At 48.7% G+C, this 24362-nt stretch overlaps 1 protein-coding gene and 1 long non-coding RNA gene across 2 annotated transcripts in view; both read left to right on the top strand.

The window, feature by feature from the left end:
- The first annotated feature begins 1463 nt into the window (after positions 1-1463).
- On the top strand, positions 1464-19122 carry APLN (apelin). Its single transcript, XM_048513808.1, has 3 exons — positions 1464-1824; positions 16747-16921; positions 18719-19122. The coding sequence occupies exons 1-2, from the start codon at positions 1464-1466 to the stop codon at positions 16914-16916; spliced, it is 531 nt and encodes a 176-aa protein (XP_048369765.1). The 3' UTR covers positions 16917-16921; positions 18719-19122.
- Positions 19123-19665: 543 nt separating this feature from the next.
- The window catches only part of LOC125442572, a 15302-nt gene continuing 10605 nt past the window's right edge, over positions 19666-24362 (top strand). Inside the window, exon 1 of the long non-coding RNA XR_007246015.1 lies at positions 19666-20145. This is a non-coding gene — a long non-coding RNA (uncharacterized LOC125442572). The remainder of the gene's footprint in view (positions 20146-24362) is intronic.

Below are 24362 nucleotides of genomic sequence, written 5' to 3'. Positions count from 1 at the left end.
GATATTGTGATGGAATCTAGCTCAGATGGCTTCTAATTAGTGTTAGACACATACATAGGGGATCAAATCTATCAATGGCTATTAGCAATGGTAGTTAAAAGTGGAATCTTGATGCTCAGGAACAGCATTCTTCAGATACGTGGAATGGGGGAGAAAAAATAATAGGAAGTCCCCTACTTATGTGATTCCCAGAGACATCTGGCTAGCTGCTGTTGAAGACAGAGAGCTGGAAGGGAAGCGTTTTTACTCGGACTTAGCAGGGCAAGTATGTTTTATGGGCTGCAATTTGGTGCAATACAACCACCATGCTGGAGTAGCCTGTTTGGATCAGGCAGGATCGGTTTCCAAAACGCAAAACATGGAGGGAATGGTGAGATATGACAGGAGAGGAATGTTAAGGGGATTTGATGCTCGACAAAAGATTGTGGGTAAAGGAAATGAAGCTACTGCTTTATGTAATGCAGTGTGGCTGATTCATATGTGCACGTATACATCACAAGTCTTGCTCTCCCATCTCCTGATGATGGTCTTTTGCTAACCTGTGAACTGTCTCTATCGAGAAGGGCTGGGGGTTGACAGCAGCAGCCAATGTGAAAGCACAGATGATTCGTCTGTACGAGGCTCATCCACACGTGCCAGTCTCTGCAATATTCCAGTTCTGGGTCTGTGAACCAGTCCTATGTTTCTGGCAACTGTCCAATATGCAGCGATCGACAGCTGATGCTTTTCCTGGCATGAAACTGCATGGCATGGGGGGAATTTATAACTCAGAAAAGTGTGTGGATACCCTCCGGGGGTGGGAGTGGGGAAGTCTGAGAATGGAAGGAGATTCCATCCTACTGTCTGGAATTAACCCTACCTGAGCAAATGGAAGCATTACCAGCAATGGGCAAAAGGATTTCAGTTTAGTGGCTGCCTTAATTGAAAATGTCTGAATTTAGAGTTGAGGAATCTCATAGGAGGGAGAAAAGAGGAACCGTCATGCATTGTCAAAGGCTTTCACAGCTGGAATCAACTGGGTTTTCTGCGCTGTGTGGCTGCAATCTGGTCGGTTTTGCTCCCAACGTTTCACCCACATCTCTGCGTGGCATTTTCAGAGGCATGTCTCAGCGCGACGTTCTCCATGGCACAGCGTGGCGTGTGTGGTGGGGTATACCGTTTGTCCCCCTCACAGTGGGGGGTGGGAGGCACATTTGCACGTATGTGTCTGGGTGGAGTCCATTTCCAGTTGCGTTACATTTGCAATAACCACATTCACAACTAAATCGGCAAACGGTCACATCGGAGCAACTGGGATGCAGCTGGGGGAGGCATGGGAGCTGTGGCGGCATCAATTTGGGGCGCACCGGCGGGAGGAGGGAATGGATGGGGGGTGGGGAGGAAAGGTTTGCAGCGTCTAGTAGAATCACACTCTTCTGGAGGGAGCAGGGCCCCAACGGCCCCCAAAGAGGGGCAGGCCCCAGATGGGAGGAGGCGCGCATCGTCCTGGCGGGGGCGTCCTATGCCGCTATGGGAGGAGGCCGTGCCATCGTGGGGGGGGGGGGCGGAGAGGGGACGGATGGGGGGCGTGGAGGCGGCCACATGACCGGGCGGGCTGCCAGCCGAGGCGGCCGGTCTGGGTGTCCCCCGCCGTCGCCCTCCCGCCCGCCCGCCTGCCTACAAATGCAGCCGGGCCCCGGCGGGAGCGGGTGCATTCGGTGCTGCTGCTGCTGCTGCTGTTGCTGCAGGAGGCGGCGGCGGCGGCCCTGGGCGGCAGGATGGGCGTGCGGCGCTGGCTGCTGGCGCTGCTGCTGCTCTGGCTGGCTCTGAGCTCCGGCTCCGGAGGTGGGTGGCTGCCCTGCTCGACCCGGACGCGGGAGAGAGCCGCACTTGTTGCCCGCCGGCGGCGCGGCTGGGGGGCAGGGGGGAGCCGAGCCTCTGGGCCCCGCGTTGCTGCCTGCGCCGCGATCCTCGCCCGGCCCTACGGCCGTGCCAGGCGGTGGCAGGGCGGGCGGGCGGGCGGGCTGGCTCGGGCTGGGGCTCCTTGGGGTCAGCTGGCCGCCGGGAAGGCGGTCGTGCCCGGCTTTGCACGCTGCGCCCCTGGGAGGCAGAGCCTGTTGCTGCAGGCTTCGCAAGCCTGGCTAAAAATAAGCGGTTCAATATACCTTTCTCTCTGGTTGGGTGGGGAGGGGGGATTTCAGGAGGGGAGGGGCCCCCTCCAAGCTGCTGCCCCACCGAGCACACCCAGCGGCCGCTTATATTTGGCGTACTACTAGACGCTACTCCCCCCAAAATAAATATTGGGACGGGGAGGCATTGAAGACTTTCGGGAATTGTGACCTTGCCGGGAGTCCAGGACCATGCCTTCAGCAGCTGCTCCTCTGGCCTGGTTTCAACAGGTTAAGCCACTCGGCCGAATCAGAGGAGGCTCGACCTGTTGAATGTCTGCCTCTCCCGCATCTGTTTGGAAGCTCAGCGCAGGGGGAGGAGAGAGAGGAGGAGGGTGATCCGGGCTTGGCATCCTAAGTGGGGGGTGGGTTTGTGAAGCAGCAGAAGCAGGGAGGCGGGTCTCCTCGGGTGGAGGAGGGTTGGCTCTTTGCAGACTCATCCCCCACCTGCCCTGCCAGGCTGAAGATGGAGAGGGCTCTCAGGAGCACTTGGGGGTTGCGCTGAAGAGCCCAGGCGGCGGCAGCTGACAGGAGGGCGAACACCTGACTCTCCCCCCCCCCTCCCTGTCATCAGATGCTGCAGCCAATGATGGCGCTCTGCACGTCCCTCTCTTGGCACAGCCAGGTCTGGCTTGCCCAGCGGCGTAGAGCTTTCGAGTGCCACTTCACGGCCAGGCTGCGGTGGATGAGGCTGGCACCAGCTTGCTCCTGCCAGCCCTTCAAAAGGCGTTGCTTTCCAGATGCCGCTTCTCTGCGCTGCACCCTCCTCCTCTGCCTAGTTCTGAGGCGGGGGCTCATTTTCCAAACCCATTTCCAGTCAGCCTGGGAAAGGGTGAAATAGATAACACAGTGCCTCTGAGCATGGACAAAGAGGGATTTGCTTTTGTCTAATAGGAGCCAGTAGTCTCTGCCTGATGCGTCTGGGTAAGAGGCTCTGGAGAAAAGGACTTGACTTCTAGGGAGGCTGGTGGTCTTGTACTTGTTATTTGGCCGGGTGATTCCTGTTCTTAATTCTGGAGTTGCTTGAATCTTTCCCCAAAATGAGACAACAGGACAGGCTTTGTAGGGAGTCCCCAGGTGTGAAATTTGCAGGCACCAGCAACTGAGGGTGCGTTCTAGTGGGATGGAGAATCCAGGGACCGGGGTTAGGGATCTAGCAGATAGTAAAAACAGCACGTGTGTTGCAAGGTTCAAACACAGGGCTCATCTTGTCAACTGCATGGACTCTGTCAGTCAAGTTTACTAATGCATAGCAAAATCTGTGATATTTGAACACCACTTACCGGTAATATGTGTACCAGGTTTCCTTTGTGCTGCACATAAAATGGGAAGGGATTCTCAGGCATTGTGTGCACAACTTGCAAACCACCATTACTTGCGCCCTGCCCCTAGGGCAGTTACATCAGGGTCCCCTCATATTGAGGGGTCCTGCCATCCCCCCCCATGGGGGTAGGTTTTAAATTGGGGTCGGACGCCTTTTATTATGTATTATGGTTTTTTGCTGTTTTATGAGTTTTAAGCTATTTTATGGGATGGAGCCTATGTGTTTATATTTGTACGACCGCTCCTGTTGATGTTGTAGTGAATGTTGTTCACCGCCCGGAGCCCTTCGGGGATCGGGCGGTATACAAATTAAATAAATAATAATAATAATAATAATTACTCATCCTGCCCTGAACAGCATGTGTATGGTGCTTTAGAGTGTTCAAAATACTTCATGTATGATATTATGGTTACAACCCTGTAAGGTAGACCAGTATTATTATTTGAGGGATTTCAGATTGCCTAAGACCACCAAAAGAGCTCACAGTCGGGAGAGAACCAAGTTTACAAGATACTGTCTTAGCCAAGTGTACCTTACACAAATGCTTGCACAGAAAGGAGACAGTATGGTGTAGGGGTTAGAGTGTTTGAGTAAGGCTTGGGAGACCCTGGTTCCAGTCCTCACTCGCTCTTGAAGATCACCAGATGATCTTGACCAGTCGCTCTGTCCCAGACTAGTGAGTTGTTGTGTGGATAAAACGGGAAGGGAGAACTGAGCTTCTCAGAAGAACTTAGCGAGGGATAAAGATGTGGTCAGTACGTTCCATACTGTGAAGAAGTGTCCCCGAGTCCCAGAATTCCTTTGGGAGGCCTTCAGCCCCAGCTGTTTGTGCAACCAAGGTGATAGAACGGACAGCAGTTCAAAGCTGTATTTTTTGGAATGGCCCCCAATGCTAACAAAGCTCCATTCAGAAAAAGAAAACCAGGAGGCAGAGGGTGGGGGGGGGGGGAACCTTTCTCCCCCTAATTTTCTAGTTGGGCTGAGATTTTTCTGCGGTAGAACAATCAGGAGGGGAATTCGCTCCCTATAATTTGAAGTTGAGCGCTCTGTCCTACCAGCGTGTGTGAACAAGGATGGAAGCAAGGCATGCTGGGAGAAAGAATGTGAGGGAGTGAAAAATAAGTACTAGGAGGAGGTCAGGTTGTATTGAGCTACTTAGAAAGACAAATAGATGCTTTAATTGGTGGTGGAGCAGGGGAGGGCAGCGCTGGCTTGGTCACTCCCTGCGCTGGGCCCCCCGAAGATAAGCCAGGCCTTGCCTGGGCAAATGTGCATTCCTCTTTAGTGTTTTTCCTGTGTGTGCCTACACCCCAGCTTTCAGCAAACATGCCGCATGTAGTATTTGATTGCAAGTTCTTATGAGAAACAAAAGGCCTCATGTGACCTGACCCGTGGGCCCACCAAGACAGGGAAGCACATGGCGATTGAAGGCTTTCCCATTCAGAACTTGCCAATAAGTGGATCTTATAGATGGAGGCGGGTTTTCACCTGGTTGTTGCTCTGAAGTTCCGAACCGGCGCTCTTTTTGATGTATTTGGAGGGGATTTCCCGGATTAGGGGAGGCATGCGATCACGAAATGGCTGATTCCTCACCATTGACTCCACAAGTAAGAGCGTGCATTTTGGAGAAGAGCAAGACGAGAAGAAAATAGCATGCTTTTAAAGTAAGGCTGGTACTTGAAATCCAGGCATGGATTAGCCCTATGCTCTGCCAGAGGTTAGCACCTACCTGGCATAGACTGGATCAGATAATTTTGCTTGGGTATCCCTGGAAGCTCCCAAGTTCCAAGCTCTGCATTTCTGTTGCATGCGCTTGGAAGGAGAATAGCTAATCTGTGTTAGACGAACTCACTTTAATCACGTGGTTCTGTACTTTCACACCCACTGAATAATGCACTCAGTCCACTTTCAGTATACTTCAGCGGTCATTTGCAGGTGGATTTTGATGTTTCACACATTTAAATCCAGTTGCAAACTGCACTGAAAGTGGATTATTTAACATGTGTGGAAGTGCAAAGTTTGGTACTAGGACAGATTGCTTCCCTCCCCGTCTTTTTTAGCGGCAGAATCTAGATTTTGATGCAGGTTAATTTGGAATAAGAAGCTGGTTGCAATTCTGGGTGAATTAAATTGGAGTAAAGGGGTTGCTGCCCTAACCTAGATGGTCCAGGCTAGCCAGACCCAGGGTTAGCCCTGGTTAGTATTTGGATGGGAGACCTCCAAGGAAGTCCAGGGTCTCCACTCAGAGGCAGGCGATGGCAAACCACCTCTGAACATCTCTTGCCTTGAAAACCCTATGGCATGGGTGGCCAGCCTATGGTGCTCCAGATGTTCATGGACTACAATTCCCATCAGCCCCTGCTGGCATGGCCAATTGGCTGATGAGAATTGCAGTCCATCAACATCTGGACCGCCATATGCATCACCATAAGTCAGCTGTGATTTAGCGCCAGTTTTCACTACCAAGATATATTAAAGTTGTCCCCCAACCCAGTTAGTTTCCAGGTATTTGAGGTGTATAAACTTCTAGCCTATGCTGAAACTCTTCTTACATTAGGAAGGCAAGAAATTTGAGATCAATTAGAGATGCTTGCAGTTGTATCGTGAGTCCACTTTACCCTTTCACAGACCTCTGTAATAAGACTGCAGGACTTTTAACAGTTCTGAGAGGCAAAGGACATGTGTCACACAGTGCCTTATAACTTAGCGGAACTTTCTGCTGCAGTATAGTGCAGTGTGACCACTAAAACTGATGAATTTTGAAAGAAAAATGTTGTTTCAACCCATGGCCGGTCTCTAAAATAGCCAAAGGTGTGAGAGATCCTGTTCCACTGATTGACAGATGCTAGATTCAACTGGAGTGGACAGCCTTCTCCGCTATTGAGGAGTGTGGTGCTAAGAAGAAGAAGAGTTTGGATTTATACCCCACCTTTCTCTCCCGTAAGGAGACTCAAGGTGGCTTACAAGCTCCTTTCCCTTCCTCTCCCCACAACAGATATCTTGTGAGGTAGGTGGAGCTGAGGGCGTTCTGACGAACTGCGACTAGCCCTAGGTCACCCAGCAGGAATGTAGGAGTGCAGAAACACATCTGGTTCACCAGATAAGCCTCTGCCACTCAAGTGGAGGAGTGGGGAATCAAACCCGGTACTCCAGATTAGAATCCACCTGCCCTTAACCACTACACCACGCTGTATTTCTTGGAGATAATTCCACGTGGAAATGAAACAACCTTTCAATCAAAAAAAAATAGTATGCTTTTAAAGTAAGTGTACTAGGTAGTGTACTAATCATTTCCCTGATCTCTTTCATCACTGACTCAGCTCGGAGCATCGCCGTGGGTCCCAGTTTAAAGAAAAGAGCTTCTGATGCGACGTGTCTAGTTCTGGTGCGTGTCAGGCGGATGCCTGCAACCATGCAGGTCTCGCCGATGGGCCTTTGTTGACAGGAATTCGATGTTCTTCCTCCCCCACCCCGATAACAGCATGGACAAAGCGCTTTTCATGACAATAACAAACCCCATCCTGTCTGCGCTGCTCAGTCTAGGAAGAAGTCAAGACAACAGCCCCAAACAGGTCCGGAGAACGATGTTGGCCGTGGCATGACCAGCAGGGGGCATCTTGGTCTAAACTGGCTAGCAGCTTGCACCCATATCAGCCACTGCACCTTTGCCCCCCACCCCCCTGGCCTTTGTGGGGCAGAAGCCATGGACGGGAGAGGATTGTATTCCCTCTTAACTTTCCTTTCCCATAGAAAATGCTATAAGGTTGCACTTCCTTTTAAAATCTTCAGGTGAGAATACCCAGGCAAGTTTTTTTTTGTAGATGGCTCCTCCAGAGGTGTCCAACTCTGGCGCTTCAGATGTTCATGGACTACAATTCCCATCAGCCATGCAAGCAGGGGCTGAGGGGAATTGTAGTCCATGAACATCTGAAGTGCCAGAGTTGGACACCCCTATACCTAAGCCAAAGAGAGCTCCGAATTCAGAGTCTGCTGTTTTCCCCCTGGACCCAGTTCATAGATGTCTCCTGCCTTTACAGGGGAAGGCATCAGTTATTTGAAGCATCCTGGGAGAAAAGAAACCAATACTTCTCTGGGGCACTTCCCACGTTTCTGATGATGCGTCACAGTTCTGAACTTGGTGTGCAATGTGTGAATGAGCCCTAAAGCTTTTTTGGAAGAAGCACAAATTTGGCTTTACTTTGAACTAGTACTGACGTGTAACTCATATGTATCCATAGCGCCATGCCAAGAGTCAATTGCGCCCCACATGTGTTTTCATGGGCACTGACACAGTGCAACATGCATTGCCCAGCTGTGCAGTTTTCTTTGCCCACATCCATCTGGCGTCAGCAGCGGTGTCTGAGCTGGGTTCTTCCTTGCTGATTTAGGGTACACAATATTCAACTACCCAACAATTCATTCTCCCTCCAGTGAGATCAGAGCAATGGACTTGGCACTTCCCCCATTTTGTACTCACTGCTCTTGTGAGGAAAAAAAATGTCACCTAATGAGCTTTATGGCTCACTGGGGATACGAACCCAGACCTTCCAGGCCTTAATCTAGCACTCTAACAACTACGGAGGAGCTGTAGGCATGCAATGTTTGGGTGAGCCTTAAGGGTTTTTTTTTTAAGAAACGATTCCATTTTCTCTTTGAAGGCCTGCTAACATTTGAATCCGTATCCACAGTGCTGTGCCAAAGATCGATTGTGCTTTTCATGTGCATTCATGTTCAGAGAAATTATGCAACATGCATTGCAGAGCGTGATGGATAGCTGAATGAGGTATTGTCGAAGGCTTTCACTGCTGGATTCAACTAGTTCTGGTGGGTTTTCCGGGCTGTGTGGCCGTGGTCTGGTGGATTTTGTTCCTAACGTTTCGCCTGCATCTGTGGCTGGCATCTTCAGAGGTGCATCACAGAGGGAAGTCTGTTACACACTGTCCAGAGAGAAGGAAATATATACCCCAAACATTTCCTTCTCTCTGGACACAGTGTGTAACAGACTTCCCTCTGTGACACACCTCTGAAGATGCCAGCCACAGATGCAGGCGAAACGTTAGGAACAAGATCTACCAGACCACGGCCACACAGCCCGGAAAACCCACCAGAACCAGCTGAATGAGGGTTTAAACATGGATCACCCAGATCCTACTCTGGCACTTGTAGTGGTGGGTTACTTGCATTGTACAGTGGAGCTGACCCTCCAGGGCAAAAGTATCTAGCTGGCTGACATGAGCTGAACTCCGGCCCATTTTGTCAGGAGGTGTTGGTGACTCGGCTGTTTTGGCTCTCCGCCCTCCCTCTCGGTTGTTCCAAGGGTCGCAGCTACTGTACTGTCCTGAATCTCCTTCAGGGGATTTAGGACTGTATCGCTGTGCTAGAATGTTGGATGCTTTGAGCTAGATTAATTTACAACATTGTGGGATGGAACAGGAGACAGGGCAGAGCTTGTAGAAGTCACACCAAAAATACTTTCAGCTCCGGGGCTGGGGAGCTGCTTTGTCTGACTCAAGACAGGGGCTACTTTTCTTGCCGGAGACAGTTTCAGCTCAGTCTTCTTGCGCTGTCTGAAACGGGAGCTTAGACGGCTAGAGCGAGTGTGGAGGAAGTCTCGTGACGAGGCTGTGCGAACATCTTATAGGACGTTTATGAAGGCCTATGAGATGGCGATGAAGGAGGCGAAGAGAGTGTTCTTCTCCTCCTCTCTCGCATCTGCTAGCTCCCGCCCAGCGCAATTGTTTCGTATTATTCGATCTCTCACCTCAATATCAGAGGGTTCAAAAAATGCCCAATTGGCTATTAGCTGTGAGGCTTTTATGAGCTACTTTGCAGATAAAGTCACGTCGCTCCGCCAGGACCTTCCCGCCACCTTGGAGACAATTGGCAAACTGGAGGCTCCCTTGCCGTCTTCTGGCCCCTGTCTGGCCCAGTTTTCCCTGCTCTCCGAAGCCGCTGTCGACAGAGTCCTGGCTGCTGTTAGACCTACTACCTGTCCTCTGGATCCGTGCCCCTCTTGGCTCATTAAAACATGCCGAGAGGAGTTACGACCCCATCTGTTGAATATCATCAATAGCTCCCTCGAGCAAGGAGCTTTTCCTGGTGGGTTGAAGGAGGCAGTGGTCCGCCCACTCTTAAAAAGACCGTCGTTAGATCCTAGTGATCCGGCCAATTACCGCCCCGTTTCGAATCTTTCGTTTCTGGGGAAGGTGATTGAGAGAGTGGTGCTGGAGCAGCTTCAGGGCTTTCTGGAGGACACATCGGCTTTCGATCCCTTCCAGTCCGGCTTCCGTGCTGGGCATGGGACGGAGACTGTTCTCGTCGCTGTCACAGATACGCTCCGTATGCAGCTTGACCGAGGCGGATCGGCGCTGCTGGTATTACTGGACCTTACCGCAGCGTTTGATGTGGTCGACCATGACCTTTTGACCCACCGCCTGGCTGTTTCCGGAGTGCGGGGCACTGTCCTTCAATGGATTGCCTCGTTTCTCCGGGACCGGGGTCAGCAAGTGTGGTGCGGGGATCAGGCCTCCCGGCGGTGGCTGCTGCGTGGTGGGGTGCCCCAGGGAGTCCCTGCTGTTGTTTAACATCTACATGCGACCCCTTGCTCAGCTGGTGCGGAGCTTTGGGCTGGTTTGTCACCAGTATGCTGATGACACCCAGCTCATTCTGTCGATGGAGGGGGGAGCGGTCACCGCCCCTGCAGCTCTACAGCACTGTTTGGAGGCGGTAGCTGGTTGGTTGAAGCAGAGCAGGTTAAAGCTGAATCCAACGAAGACGGAGATTCTCTGGCTAGGCCGTGGGGGGGATTTCCCGCCGCCGGTGTGGGGGGGGTTTCATTGGCACCGACCCCTTCCGTCCGCAGCCTGGGGGTCCACCTGGATTCGTGTCTTTCAGTGGAGGCGCAGGTGGCCCATGTAACCCGGGTTGCGTTTTTTCATCTTCGACAAGCCCGGTGACTGGCCCTTCCTCTCCCAGGCGGACCTGGCCACTGTAATCCATGCAACGGTCACCTCCAGGCTAGACTATTGCAACTCGCTTCTACGCTGGCCTTCCCGCTTGCGGCTGATCCGAAATTGAAACTGGTCCAGCATGCGGCGGCTGCCGTTTGCTCACGGGAGGTGCCTTTAGAGACCACATCAGCATTGTTGCACGCTCTGCATTGGCTTCCAGTTGAGTTCCGGATTGTCTTCAAGGTATTGGTGTTAACCTTTAAGGCCTTGCATGGGTCTGGGACGGTATCTGAGAGACCGTCTGGCCCCATCGTCCCACGCCGGTCTCTGCGTTCAGCAGAGGCCAACCTGCTTCGTGATCCCCACCCCCTCCATGATGCGGCTGGCCTCCACTAGGGCCAGGGCTTTTACGGCTCTGGCCCCTGCCTGGTGGAATGCTATCCCTCCAACTGTCCGGGCCCTGCGGGACCTTAACGAGTTCCGCAGGGCCTGCAAGACCGAGTTATTCCGCCGGGCTTTTGGAGAGTCCAGCTGCTGATAGGGTGCCCAGAAACAACTAAAACCTGCTGCTCCCTTATGTAGAGATTTTAATAGCTGGAGGCCATCTTATTTTAATTGATATAACCGAATGCTGCTTTTAAATTGTTTTAATTTTCAACATATCCACTGTTTTATTTAATGTTGTAAACCGCCCTGAGCCCTTCGGGGGAGGGCGGTATAAAAGTGGAATAATAAATAAATAAATAATAAATAAAGGTGTCTGGATTCTTGGTCCTCATAAGATGCTAATTGTGCGCACAGCAGAGTTGGCACGCAACGCTGACCCTGTGGAATGGGCACCTGGGTTTGGAGTGGTGGGAATGAATGCACCTGTTCTCTCGACCAGTCAGTTTAGTTTATTCAATTTATATCCTGCCCTCCCCTGAAGGGCTCAGGGCAGCACACAACAATAGTATAAGTAATAATATCAATACTGGCAGACATCAATAAGCATCACGATATACAAGAAAAATTCATACACATGGGCAATAAAATCAACAAAATAACAAGTCATAATATCGTACATTACAAAATATACCATCACACAAAATTTATCAATAATATGACCCATTAGCCTATAATGTAACAGTATCAGCAAAATAACAACAATCATGACATATACATAGCTATATGAGACCTGGTGAATGTTTTGTAGGAGTGAGTCAGGCCTGGGTGGGAACAGAAATGTTGAGGGAATGTGGGATGAAAGCTGTACAGAGTTCCAGCTGAGCTCAGAACTGATGACACGGGTCAAGGACCATATCACTGAGATGCTTGGCACGTGGTGCCCAGTGTACTTGCGAGCAAGCAGTGAGCAATTGCAGATATTGTGGGGCTAAATAGATTCTCTCCATTATGGCTGGGCCAAAACGGAAGCCCTTTGCAGCTGAATGGCTCCTGTTTGGGGTAATTCAGGAAGCTCAATGGGCCGGATGCCATGGCTACTGTGTAGTTTGTCTCTAGAAAGAAATCCGACCTTAATATTGGCTGGTAAGCCAGAAGGATTCTGGATGCAGCAAGGCCAATTTGGAGTGTGGGGGGGGGGGGGAGATCTGGAAGGAAGGCTTTGAGGAAGCCAGCCACCCTGTCTGTTGCAAGGTTAGAAAGCGTCCTCTTCTCGAATCACTTCAGATTCTTCATCTTGGTAGAGCCAGTGAAATGGGATGGCTTCCTGAGGGATATGCTGGAGCTAAGGTTGCCAGCTCTGGAGATTTTGGGGGTGGGGGCCCGGCGAAGGCGTGGTTTGGGGGAAGGGAGGACCTTCAGCAAGGTACAATGCCATAGGGTCAACCCACCCTCCAAAGCTGTCGTTTTGTTCAAGAGAACTGATCTCTGTAGTGTGCAGATCTATTAGTGGGGGATTTCCAGGCCTTACCTGGAGGCTAACAAGGCTAGCTGGGACCTAGTAAGACAGAAGTCCAATTCTGCCTTTCCTTGCCTGTAACACAGCAATTTCCCCCACTCTTTGGGTCACCATTTCAGAGGGACCAGGAGGACTTAAAAAAAGACAGCACTTAAAAAAACAGCTATCGCTAGAGCTGTGAATGAACCCCAATTAAATGGACAAGCTGGTCTAGGGAAGAATCGCTGGACCAAAGACAGCAACATGGACACCTGGCATGTGGCGTGCCAGGCGTCCACCTCTGCAGGGGAGAGTGTTACATATATGGGATCAAAATGGGTTTGAGGTGCTGGGTTTGATTCTGACCCTGTGAGAGCAGCCAGGAAAGGGAAGCCAACAGGTTGGAGGCAGAAGAGAGGAAGTCGTATTTTGGGATGAATGGTGAGGAGAGGGGTTTATCTAACCTGGTGACATCAGGATATCCCCGGGAGAAGACAGAACCACCTCCCCACTATCCCACTGTCCCCTCATGCATCCTCCTGAGAAGGAAGGAAATGGACGGTGTTCCCTTTGAGATGAGATCACAGGAGTCTGAATCCTTCCTTTCTGGAGACCCGGCAAAGTTTTCTGCAAGCCTACGAATCTGTCCTGGCATTGGAGTTGGGGGCCCTCTTATAAAATTGCCCACCTCCTCCTCCTTCCTGTTCTTGGCCTGCCAGCATTTCTTGTGTGGCTGGCCACAGGTCCAGCGAACAAAGAGTCTGTATCGCAGTAATGAGCAAGTCAAATGAGTAACCAGCTTTTGTGGATTCTGGGAGCATTCCAGTTGGAAACCCTCGATTTGATTTCCAAATACTCGGTTCTTTGCAGCAAAATGTGAGTGTGTGTAGCTTAGACAGCATTTTTTTTATGACTGCATGGGTTCCCCTGCCAAATTCAGTGACTGCTAGCAAAATGTTGAAATCCAGCTGCTGATGCATCCAGATGTGTACGTCACTTGAGCAGAGCAGCATGGCTATTTCATGACTCTGTGAACGTGCAACTGCTTGGGTAGGAGAATCTTGAAAAGCTCAGCATCTCAAGAATGCTCGCGAGGATTTAGCTTCCCACAGGGATAGGGTAAGTAGGATTTCCAGGGAGCAGGTCTTCAATACTCCAGCAGCAGTGGCGCAGGAGGTTAAGAGCTCGTGTATCTAATCTGGAGGAACCGGGTTTGATTCCCAGCTCTGCCGCCTGAGCTGTGGAGGCTTATCTGGGGAATTCAGATTAGCCTGTACACTCCCACACACGCCAGCTGGGTGACCTTGGGCTAGTCACAGCTTCTCGGAGCTCTCTCAGCCCCCCCTACCTCACAGGGTGTTTGTTGTGAGGGGGGAAGGGCAAGGAGATTGTCAGCCCCTTTGAGTCTCCTGCAGGAGAGAAAGGGGGGGATATAAATCCAAACTCTTCTTCTCTTCTTCTTCTTCCTTGCAGCTCTTTATCCTGTTACATCAGCAGTGGGGGCAGGGAAGAAAATGCATATTTGCATCATTGAAATCACATAATTCTGCCTTACTTAGTGCACAACTTCCTGGTTATTCTTTTTGAAACCGTCACTATGTGCTCTTGTGAACAAGTACAACGCCTTCATTAAAAAAACATGTTTTGAGGGAGTATCAGGGAGACCAACAATGCTTGTTAGCGGTATGTTGTCGGCAATCGCTGTGTGGCACAAGCATGCTTTTACTTGAAGCTGTTGTGAACTGCAAAACTGACTGGCCCTGCTTGCCCTCAGAGGGACAATAGCCTGCCATTTGATAGCACCCGTCTTCTTCTGAGTGCTGGTTAAGGATACCTATACAGGGTGAGCATGTAAACCTTTGTGTAACGCTTGGAGGGTGTGTTGCCAAATTCTTTGCAACTGACTTGTTCTGCCAGAAAGTGACTTTGTGGCCAAGGCTGCATATGCTTCATGTACTTTTTGCCCATGTGGTATAATGAGTGGAGTACCAGACCAAAATTAAAGAGACCCTCTTTAATTGGAAAATGGAAGATATATGTCCTGCTGCTTTAATGGAACTTCAGCATGGAGGAAACATGTCCTGCCACTAGTGGAGGTTTAATGAGGAGTTGACGCTTTTTATGGCATGGAGGGAAATAATAGCGCTTGGGCAATAACATCTGAGTAAGCTGTTAAAGGGCCAAGGCATTTCCCCTCAGATTGCTGACAACCCTACTTGGTTCACAGTCTCTGCTCACTCATGGACCACAGAGTGGGCTAGTTAGGAACAGCAGTGGCATAGGAGGTTAAGAGCTCGTGTATCTAATCTGGAGGAACCGGGTTTGATTCCCAGCTCTGCCGCCTGAGTTGTGGAGGCTTATCTGGGGAATTCAGATTAGCCTGTGCACTTCCACACATGCCAGCTGGGTGACCTTGGGCTAGTCACAGCTTCTCGGAGATCTCTCAGCCCCACCCACCTCACAGGGTGTTTGTTGTGAGGGGGGAAGGGCAAGGAGATTGTAAGCTCCTTTGAAGTCTCCTGCAGGAGAGAAAGGGGGGGATATAAATCCAAACTCTTCTTCTCTTCTTCTTATTCCCTCTCAGCCTGGTTGTTGTGGAAATAAAATTTGCGGATAGAGGGCACTATGTACTCTGCTCTGAATACTTGGTGGAAGGGTAAGAAAATGTTAGTAGCAGCAATTAGTACTTAATTCTTAATTAGTACTCAAATGCACAATGCACTGTTCTGATTAAGGTCTCATATCTCTCCCCTCCTCCCCCAGCTTCTAGTCATTGTTACAGGTTCACAGTGGACTGAAAATGGCATCATTTCCTTATTGTACACACACACACTTCTTTTGTGTTGTCATTGCTGCTCAGACGGAATTTTGAAATGCTATGAAAATGTCTAGAATGAGGTCTACTGGGAAGGATACATCCCTGGGGGCCGTTGATAGAGTGATGAGTGTTCAGGCCACAGATATATCTTTATTGGGAGGGAGGTTATCTCCATCTTTGACAGCAGCGGAACAGATTTAAAAAGTTTATAGGCACGTGTTCCGTATTAATCTTGTTGAATGGTGGTAGGGAATACATGGAATTTTATACTTGCAGAGATCCTTTAGCTCCTCGGGGATGGGGCGGTCTAGAAGCCCAAAGTATAAATAAATAAATAAATAAATTTGTTAATCATTAAAGTTAGCTCAACACTGGAAACATGCTCAGGTTTCTTCAGCTATGCCAACAATTGGGATACTTTGTGCAAAAGCTAACAGATTTTATCGTTGGATTCTTATGCAGAGAAGAAAATTTCCTGGAAATTGACCTCACTTCCTCAGTGAAGCAGCTGGTAATAAACAAGTGTTGTCCAGCGGGAAAATAATGTAGCACTCATGTGCTTCAAAAGGTCTTCAGCTTTGGGGAGACTCAGTGACAAAGCAGATACTTTGCATGCACAAGGGAAGGCTTTTCTGTGCTGCAGACCTCGGAGATCTGCTGCCAGAGTAGATAATATTGAGAAACCAGCACACTGTCTCATAAAACAGATCCCGGTGCAATCCTGAGAAATACACAGCCACATCTATGCTATAAAAAGTGAAAATGTTATATAGTGGAATATCAGACTCTAATGGAATGTTGAACTATTGTACATGTTCTCTTCTGGGGAGGAGGCTGTTAATATCAGAATATCAATTTCTTTCTCTGTGTGTGTGTGTATCTGCAAGGTGGTTTGTCTCCACTTTACCCCCAGCAAGCTGGGTACTCATTTTACTGACCTCAGAAGGTTGGAAGACTGAGTTGGCCTTGAGCCAGAATTCTGAAACTGACTTCTGTTGGAATCAAACTCAGGTTGTGGTCAGAGCTTGGAAGGCAGTGCAGCAGCTTACCACTCTGTGGCATGGGACTCGTGTGTGTGTGTGTGTGTGTGTGTGTGTGTTTTCGTGTATCAGATTTAATTTTATATACATGCAAAATGAAAATGCACTAAAATAAATCTTTTTATGTATGTATGCCTAAGATTTATTTATTTAGTGCATTGTTGTTTACTTTCATTTGTACCCCATCTTTCTCCCCAATGGGGATCCAAAACTGTTTACATCATCCTTAGCTCCTTCATTTTTATCCTCTCAAAAACCACGTGAAATAGGTTAGGCGAAGAGTGACTGGCCATCTGAGGCACAGGCCTCAGCTCAACCAGTAACCATGGTAAGTGGAGACTCAAACCTGAGTGTCCCACATCCTAGTTAGATACTCTATCAATGCTTGGTGAAAGAAGGTTTAAAAAAGGATAATTTAGATGCAGAGCTTCACCTTTACAGTATACGCAGACTTGGCTTCCCCTTCAGGAAAGAAGGCTGGGGCACTTCCATTGTGGAACAGTTTGGCAGTCTTCGGGAGATCAGGATGCTGCAGAGCTCCCCCACTCCGCTGATATGATAATTTTCTCCTTTCTGTTGTTCCAGGACCTTTGACTGAAACATCTGAAGATGGGAAGGAGCCCCGGGAAGGGCACATCCGGAACCTGGTGCATTCCAAAGGAGTCCGGAGCGCTGCAGGATATCGACCGAACGGCTGGCGGAAATATCGACGCCCTCGCCCCCGCCTATCCCATAAGGGACCCATGCCTTTCTAGCACAGGTCAGAATGCAGGAGTGAGAGGAGTGGGCGGGCAATGACAGGTCAGGCGCTACCCTGCCCTGTTTCATCTGGTATATCCATAATATAGCTGCAAGAGGGTGGTAGTCGTCTTGCATTGGCCACAGTGGAATCTGGACTTTATTATAGCCTCTCCCAATATTTAGAGAGAAGTCTAAAATGGGGAAATGAGTTAATAGTCACTGTTTGGCCCTGAACAAAGAAATAACATAAGACAGGGTTCTGCAACCTGCGGCTCTCCAGATGTCCATGGGCTACAACTCCCATCAGCCAATTGGCCATGCTGGTAGGGGCTGATGGGAATTGTAGTCCATGAACATCTGGAGAGCCACAAGTTGCAGACCCCTGGAGGAGCCCTGCTGAATCAGACAAAAGGGCCCATTTAGTGCAGCATTGTGCTTCCCTTAGTGGCTAAGCAAACAGCTCTGGGAAGCTCAGAAGGAAGGAGTGAAGGTATAGACATCTCTTTCTGTTTGCCTTCCAGCTGTAGTATTATGATATACTAACCCTGAACCTGGAGGTTCCATTAAGCTATCATTCTGGCTAACCGCTAAACAGCCACTTACTCTTGTCGATTTGTCTCCTGTATCAAATATCACTTTAGCACCACCTAGTTAGGATCATATAAACCCTTCTTTTCTCCCAACACTGTCAGGACCAAGGCAGGTATCAGCAATCGATGCCGCACAAAAGTAATCTATTAAAATCCTTAAAACAAGCCTGAATCGTAATAGTTGACATTCTAAAGGGGATTGCCAGAAGGAACACATTGACTGTCTGGGTTCACAGTGGGAAAGACAGCCCATGAAGTAGGTAGGCCCCAGGGCACCTGAGCTAGTAATAGTAAGAATAAGCATTTATTGTCATTGTGCACGCACAACGAAATTTACAGCAGCATTCCTCGATGCACACAATTTCAGACCCCATCCTCACTTTCCCCTTCCTCCACCCATCCCTACATAGCCCCAAACACATCAACACGAAGCCGCAGAGTTTAGCATAGCCACAGCTCTAGAGTAGAAGCTGTCTCTAAGCCTCTTTGTCCTAGTTTTGATAGACCTGTATCATCTGCCGGATGGTAACAGTTCAAAAAGAGAGTGTGCTAGATGAGACGGGTCTCTCAGAATATTTTGGGCTTTCTTTAGGCTTCGGGAATTATAGAGTTCTTCCAAGGAGGGGAGAGGGCAGCCGATAATCCTCTGTGCAGTAGTGATCACCCTTTGGAGCGCCTTCCTATCTGCCATTGTGCAACTAGAGAACCATACACAGATGCAGTAGGTTAAGTTGTGTCTTGTGGCAGTGAATCCTGTCAATTAACTAACTTTACTGTGTGAAGAGGTACTTTGTTTTGTCTGCCCCCAGATCCTTAATAGGGTGGCAATACCCACTTTCTTAGCTGGCTTTAACAGGGGATGAGATATTTCATGGAGGACAGATGACTCAAACCATCTCTGAACATCTTTTGCCTTGAAAACCCTACACAAGTGGCCATGAGTCAGCTGTGACTTGACGGCCTTTTCCACTACCACCTGATGGATCAAAGCCAGGATTTTCTGAGAATATCGTGAAAGTTGTGGTCATTGACCATGGGAACAGGTGGTACCTTTATGCTTTGTCTCCACAAGAGGGTGTTAAAAGTGACTCTCAACAGCAGAGTTGGGCTTATCTTGAGTAGATTAGTGCAAGAGAGCGTAAGGTTCTTGGGCTGGAAGGGGTTTAAGACAAGCATTTTGCAATGGGTTTTGAATCTCCCAACTGACTTTATGTTCTTATTTGCAGGGTGAAGGCCCTCCCTGGGAAGCCCATCCCCCTTCCATGACCTCTCTGCTTGATAAACCGTCTGCTTGCTTAAGGCTTCCCCTCCCCATGGTAGAATGTGGGCCCTCCTGTCTGCACTGTTGCCCTGGACATCACTGAGTATAAGGAATGTGTGTGAAGTATTGTCCTCCCCTGTTTCTGTTTTTCCTACTCAGGCTGGTCTCAGTTGGCAACCTCTCTCTCAGTCTCTTTCTGCCTTGCCAAGTTGCCATTTGCAGAACTTGCAAAATAGAGGATACTGGGGTTACTAGGGGAGGGGAACGAAACGGGTGGCAAATAGGGTGGAAGGGTGCTGTCCCCTTTGCTTTGTGTCTGGGGGGGCTGATTGGCCCTTTAACTTACAGGGAAAGTATCTGAGGGGCCATTGCCTTAGAGCATAGGTGTCAAACTCGTGGCCCTCCAGATGTTATGGACTACAGTTCCCATGATGCTGGCAGGGGATGATGGGAACTGTAGTCCATAACATCTGGAGGGCCATGAGTTTGACACCTATGCCTTAGAGGGCCTTCTCATGGCCAGGAGCAAGCTGAGCCGAATGGCCCCTATGGTGATGCTTGTGTCGCAGGAGCCATTCATGTCAGATGTGAGCTGTAGCAATGATGAGAACAGGTGTAGGATGGTTGAGCTTACACTGTGGTCATTGTTGTTCCGGACTGGGCTTGAGCCAAGCAGACCATTCATCGCTGCCACCACAGCAAAGGTCTCTTAGCTCAGCCTGCAGCAGTGGCGTAGGAGGTTAAGAGCTCATGTATCTAATCTGGAGGAACCGGGTTTGATTCCCAGCTCTGCCGCCTGAGCTGTGGAGGCTTATCTGGGGAATTCAGATTAGCCTGTGCACTCCCACACACGCCAGCTGGGTGACCTTGGGCTAGTCACAGCTTTTCAGAGCTCTCTCAGCCCCACCTACCTCACAGGGTGTTTGTTGTGAGGGGGGAAGGGCAAGGAGATTGTAAGCCCCTTTGAGTCTCCTGCAGGAGAGAAAGGGGGGATATAAATCCAAACTCTTCTTCTTCTCTTCTTCTTAATGTTCCTGCTCCTTGTTTATATCCCTCGAGGAAGAAGGTGCACAATGGATTATTGTTGGGAGAGATGCTCCGAGGCGCGGTTCGTGTTGACACCGCTCCTGAAGTGGGGGGCGGGGAGGTGTGATCCTTCTTGGTGTCCCCCTTCCAGCTGCTAAGCCGCTGTTGTAGCAGAGGAGGTAGCTGGTACAAGGCCTTTGGGCCTGCGAGAAGCACTTTTGTCAGATGGAGATTTTCCTCCCAGGTGTCTCTGGGATCCCATTTTGCGTCTGTCCCCTCTACTGAGCTTTCTCAACAGGGCAGTCACCCTATTTAAAAAAAAAATAAACCCCAGTAAGGCTTTGATGCTTTTAACAGCTGCATGCTGTTAAAAATTTAGATGCAGCTAATTTCCTTGTATGTCACAGGCATGGGAGCCTTGCTTGGGTTGAGTAGAGAAGCAATCCTATTCCGGGAGCTCACGTCAGGGTCTGCCTTTGGTTCAGCCTAGTTCAAGGCATGAATCTTGGTCTTTCTTGGCGCAAAAACACCTTCGTTTTGTTTGTTTTTTAAAAAAAATAGTAGGCACAGCCTGGTGTGAAACTGGGTAGATTTGAAAACCTTCCCTGCCGTCTCTCTGCCTTGCCCAAAAGCCAGTTTTGACCAACCTGGACAGGTGCCTGTTTGTTACACGTTGCCCTTCCCACACTTCAGCACTCTCCCCGACGAGCTAAGTCAGGACACAGATCCCCTGGCAAGATCTCCTGGCACTTCACTTGGTAGTTTGTCTTCAAAGCAACAACCGCCATAGCAGGTCAAGAGGGTGCAGCGCCTGCTTCTTTTGGACAGAAAGCGTAGAAAACCAACCTCTGGGTGAATCAAGTGATGACTTAGCAAGAAAATAAGCCATGAGTCAAGAAATCCAGGTTCAAATGTAAACATCAGCCACAAACTCACTTAGGTGGCCTTATGCAAGCTAGCTCTTCTCTAAGCTTCAACCCCACCTTTGCAAGGTGGGGAATTACAATTCGGGCCTATCTTACAGGGGTGTGGTAACTTCAGTAACCGCCGTAACAACATTTTGAGCCCTTGAAATGTACTTTATAAAAGTTAAGTGTTATTAAGGGATGGATTGAATTGGAGATACCGTTTCTAATTTATAAAAATCACGTCCTGTTTGTAGCTTTGGTATTTGCCTGTTTCTCAAGGAGGGTGTTGAAGGAAGTATCTGTTCCTCTCTGAGAGGAAAAAGGGGTGGGAGAGGGCATTCACTGTTTTACCTTTTGCACTCGGAATCTTGGGGCCGGATTTGTTGTGGGCAAACTGTGTGTGGGCCTCTTAGGGAGCCTGGGTGGAAGCTCACATCTGTATAACCTTTTTCAGGTGGCTGTTGACTTCTTTGTATTAAAAAAACCAACCTAATTTATACCAATGAGGGTCATCTTGTTTAAAACCCTTGTTGGTAACTTTTTTTTGGTATGTTATGTGTCTGTAAAGATTTGTTCTGTATAAATACAGCTTTATAATAAAGAGAGATGAAAACAATAAACCCTTATTTTTAGAGTTTCAGACAACATTATTCCTTTTGTCTCCCTCTTTCTTGGCCTTACCTCCTTATGCTTATGTGTATTTATGGGTGTCACTGGGGAGCTGGGCCACTACAAATTTCTTTCCCACCCTCAGAACCAGGGACTTTTTATGTAATCGGTAGCGCTGTCTTGAGGGAAATAGGCCAGGATGCTGGAAAACAGGAGGCTCAGCCTGGTTTCTAGAGATTAATTTAAGAGGCAAAATTCTGGTACCAATGCAGCTTTTATACTGAACTGGCTATACTTCACACATGCAGACAACATCTTTTCACAAAATAGTAACTGGGTGACCTACAAATCCACATGTGAACAGTCTCAATGTCAAAACACACTTTGCTTGAAGTAAAATCTGGAAGTAATGCACTGGTGCTCCCTTAATGGTGCACTCATAAAATAACATGCCACACAGAAATTCAGTCTTAATCCCCATTCGTGTATGCAAGCAGGCATTTAGGCAGCGACTTAAAATGCAGTAAGTGAGAAGTTGTGCAGGGGAGAATGGGAAGAATTGTTCAAGCAGATGGCCATAATATAAAGTTGCCGGCAAAAAAAATTCCTAATTTGGGGTGGGGCGTGTGTATTAATGTTCCCATTGTGAATGCTGTCACATTTAGAAAAATGGACAAGATGTATGAAGTGCAAGTCAAAATCTAATGTGATTGCATTTAAAATTCATCATCAAAATCTATTGTATGTACTATCATTAGTATGTGTAGTGTTTTACAAAGTGTACCCTGCCATATCTGACATAAGGAAGATGACAACGGAAGGGAAGAATATGGGTTCCTTCCAGTTATGTTTGCTTAACTTTAGCAGGAGTGTGGGGACCAAGGAGGTCTGTCAAAAAATAGATATTGAGGAAGGATTTGAAGGAGGTGGCATCATATAGATGATAAATATAGAAATATATACTATGGGCGACCTGTGTTTGAATCCCTACTTGTGCCATAGAAACTCGTTGGGTGACCTTGGGCCAGTGCCAGACACTCAACCCAACCTCACAAGTTTGTTGTGAGGAGAAAATAGAAATCAGAATGATGTGAGCTGCTTGGGCCCCCATTGAGGGGAAAGGTGGGGTATAAATGAATTCATGAATATAAGTGTCCAGGTATAAGGGGCAATAAGGGAGATAGGGTGGAGTCATTTGAGGGAGCAGGAAACTGAGCAGCTGAAAGTGGTGGCATTCTATGAGTGATGGTCACAACAGAGACGTAACAGGACATGAGAGTATGCAGGTAAGGGGCAGTAAGCCCCTAGACTTGTTTTGAGAGAAAAGGACGAGGCACTGGATCCAGGAGGGGACAGGAAGCCAAAGTGTAGCGTTTTAAGGATTTGACTCTCAGATTTTTTTCCAAGCCCTCATATTCTGTGAAGAAAAAGAAGGAGGGGGGGAGGATGGATTTCCCCCAGTTTTTACCTCTTGTAAGGAGTGTCAAAACAGCTTAGAAACTCCTTCCCTTCCTCTCCCCACAATACCTTGTGAGGTAAGTGGGGCTGAGAGAGTTCTGAGAGCTGTGACTAGCCCAAGGTCACCCAGCAGCCTTCATGTGGAGGAGCAAGGAAACAAATCCGGTTCACCAGATAAGAGTCTGTTACTCATGTGGAGGAGTGGAGAATCAAAACCAGTTCTCCAGATTAGAGCCCATTGCCCTTAGCCAATGCAGCACTCTGGAGCACTGGATGTTCTCCAGTTTTTACAACCGTTTATTATTCATAAAATAACTATAAAGCAAATCGAAAGGGACTGACCCTGGCTGGTATTTGATTGTGAGACCTCCAAGGAATATTAGGGTCGTGATGTGGAGGCAAATAATGGCAAACCACCTCTGAACCTTTCTAGCCTTGAAAACCTATGGGGTCGCCGTAAGTCAGCTGTGAGTGACTTGACAGCAAAAAGAAAAAAAGGCCAAAAGGGGGAAAATCATATTACAAATGACTGGAGCGCTCTCTAGTGGCAGCTGGGGATTCCATCTGAGTGCTCGTGCAGTTTTATCTCATGGCACTGAATGAACATGGCAGAGACGAGTTTCAGGACTCCCTTAAAAACTTCAAGCAAGACCTCTTCCTTAAGGTGTATATGATACACATTTGCAAAAGTAAAAGATCTGTACAGATAGGCACTTAGCATGACCTGATGACCTTCACTGTTACTGGATGCGCATTGGATGCCTCCCTGAACCAGGGTTTTCCCTTCAAGCAAAATGGCTTCAGATGTTCTGAGACAGTCCAGTGTCAATGTGCCTGCTAAGAGGCTGTATTGACAACCTGCCATTAAGGTTGTATCCCAGTATCCATTTCAAACTGTCCTTTGCATCTTCCCCAACTTTGTTAGTCTGTTTTTCAAGCAAAGAGAACCCGCGAACCTCCACCCCAATCAAGCACATTTCAAAAGACACACACAAATATGCACACACACAGAAATACATGCAGAGTCTCATTATTTCGAGCGGCCAGGCTTATTAGCAGAGGAACAGCTTGTGGGAGGTGTTGCCATAGTGACCAGAAGCGTAGTTTCCAGAGCAAATGTCCTTCTTCATGAGAAGCCCTCCAGCAGTGTGGGAGCTGGTACTGGTTGACAGCAATGGACTCTCATCTGGAGAACCAAATTTATGTCCCCACTCCGCTACATGAAGCTTGCTGGGGGGACCTTGGGCCAAATCCAGTTCTCTCAGAAGGAAAGGCAACGCAACAAGCTGCTTTGAGACTCCTTAAAAGTAGAAAAAAAATCAGAGTATAAAAACCAGCTCTTCTTCATCTCTTCTCCCTCATATTAGGTCTGTGGAGAGAACATGGTGGGGTGGGGAGGTGTTGCCTGTGTGGGGCAGTTACAAGTGAAATTTAGTATGGAACAGTGGATGGAAACTAGGGAAATCCAGGCTCAAGCCCCACAAAGTCACCTTGGGCCCAGTTATTGACTCTCACCCCAGTCTGCAGCCGGTTGCTGAGGGGATATAAAATGAAGGAGAACTGCAAGCCAAGGATTGAACATGTTCATGAAGGATTGGACAAGGGAAT

The sequence above is a fragment of the Sphaerodactylus townsendi genome, linkage group LG13 (genome assembly GCF_021028975.2).
Source record: "Sphaerodactylus townsendi isolate TG3544 linkage group LG13, MPM_Stown_v2.3, whole genome shotgun sequence".
Lineage (NCBI taxonomy): Eukaryota > Metazoa > Chordata > Lepidosauria > Squamata > Sphaerodactylidae > Sphaerodactylus > Sphaerodactylus townsendi.
Note: the sequence above shows the minus strand (reverse complement) of the source record. Positions and strands in the feature narration are given on the sequence as shown.